The sequence below is a fragment of the Pyxicephalus adspersus genome, chromosome 8 (assembly GCF_032062135.1).
Source record: "Pyxicephalus adspersus chromosome 8, UCB_Pads_2.0, whole genome shotgun sequence".
Classification (NCBI taxonomy): domain Eukaryota; kingdom Metazoa; phylum Chordata; class Amphibia; order Anura; family Pyxicephalidae; genus Pyxicephalus; species Pyxicephalus adspersus.
In genome coordinates this window covers 42,163,772-42,164,324 of record NC_092865.1, presented here as the reverse complement: position 1 = coordinate 42,164,324, position 553 = coordinate 42,163,772, and the positions used below count along the sequence as shown (strand labels likewise).

At 33.8% G+C, this 553-nt stretch overlaps 1 protein-coding gene across 1 annotated transcript in view; it reads right to left on the bottom strand.

Moving 5' to 3' along the window:
• Positions 1-235: 235 nt before the first annotated feature.
• ATRIP (ATR interacting protein) overlaps positions 236-553 on the bottom strand; it is a 29,587-nt gene continuing 29,269 nt past the window's right edge. Inside the window, exon 15 of the mRNA XM_072420930.1 lies at positions 236-456. Within this exon, the coding sequence (XP_072277031.1) occupies positions 389-456 (68 nt within the window). The 3' untranslated portion in view covers positions 236-388. The remainder of the gene's footprint in view (positions 457-553) is intronic.

Here is a 553-nt window from a genome sequence, read left to right as displayed (position 1 = left end):
ATTTGAGTTTTCATTTAAAATCATTGTGGTATTTTTGGCTTAGCAGCTAAACAAAGTACCCACAAAAAAATAGGTTCAGGACTGATATACTAAAGTTTTTCCTATATAAACCTACAGTACAGAATATCCCTAACCTCTGCAGAAGGCTGGAGTGAGGTCTTTTATTCTACATTTGTAACCAGAAGCCCCACAAGTCATGAAGCACTCAAACACAAAGCTTTATTACAAGATAATGTTTGTGTTTAAATAATTAGTTTAATTTTTAAGTTACAGTATTTTATGTGTACCATTATGAAAGAATACATTTGAGGCATTCTATATGCTATATAAATTGCTATGTCATTGGACACCAATGAGTTAGTTGTGCAGAGAAGATATGTATTTTGTATCAACTGCAGTCCATGTTTTCATCCTCTACTTCAACATCAGGAGGGCACAATTCATCCAAGGCAAACTCTGGAACAAAAAATATAATCAAATAAACAGATAAATAAAGATAATACTAAGGCTGCTGACAAAATCACATATATTGCCAAATGCAGGGGGGGGGGGG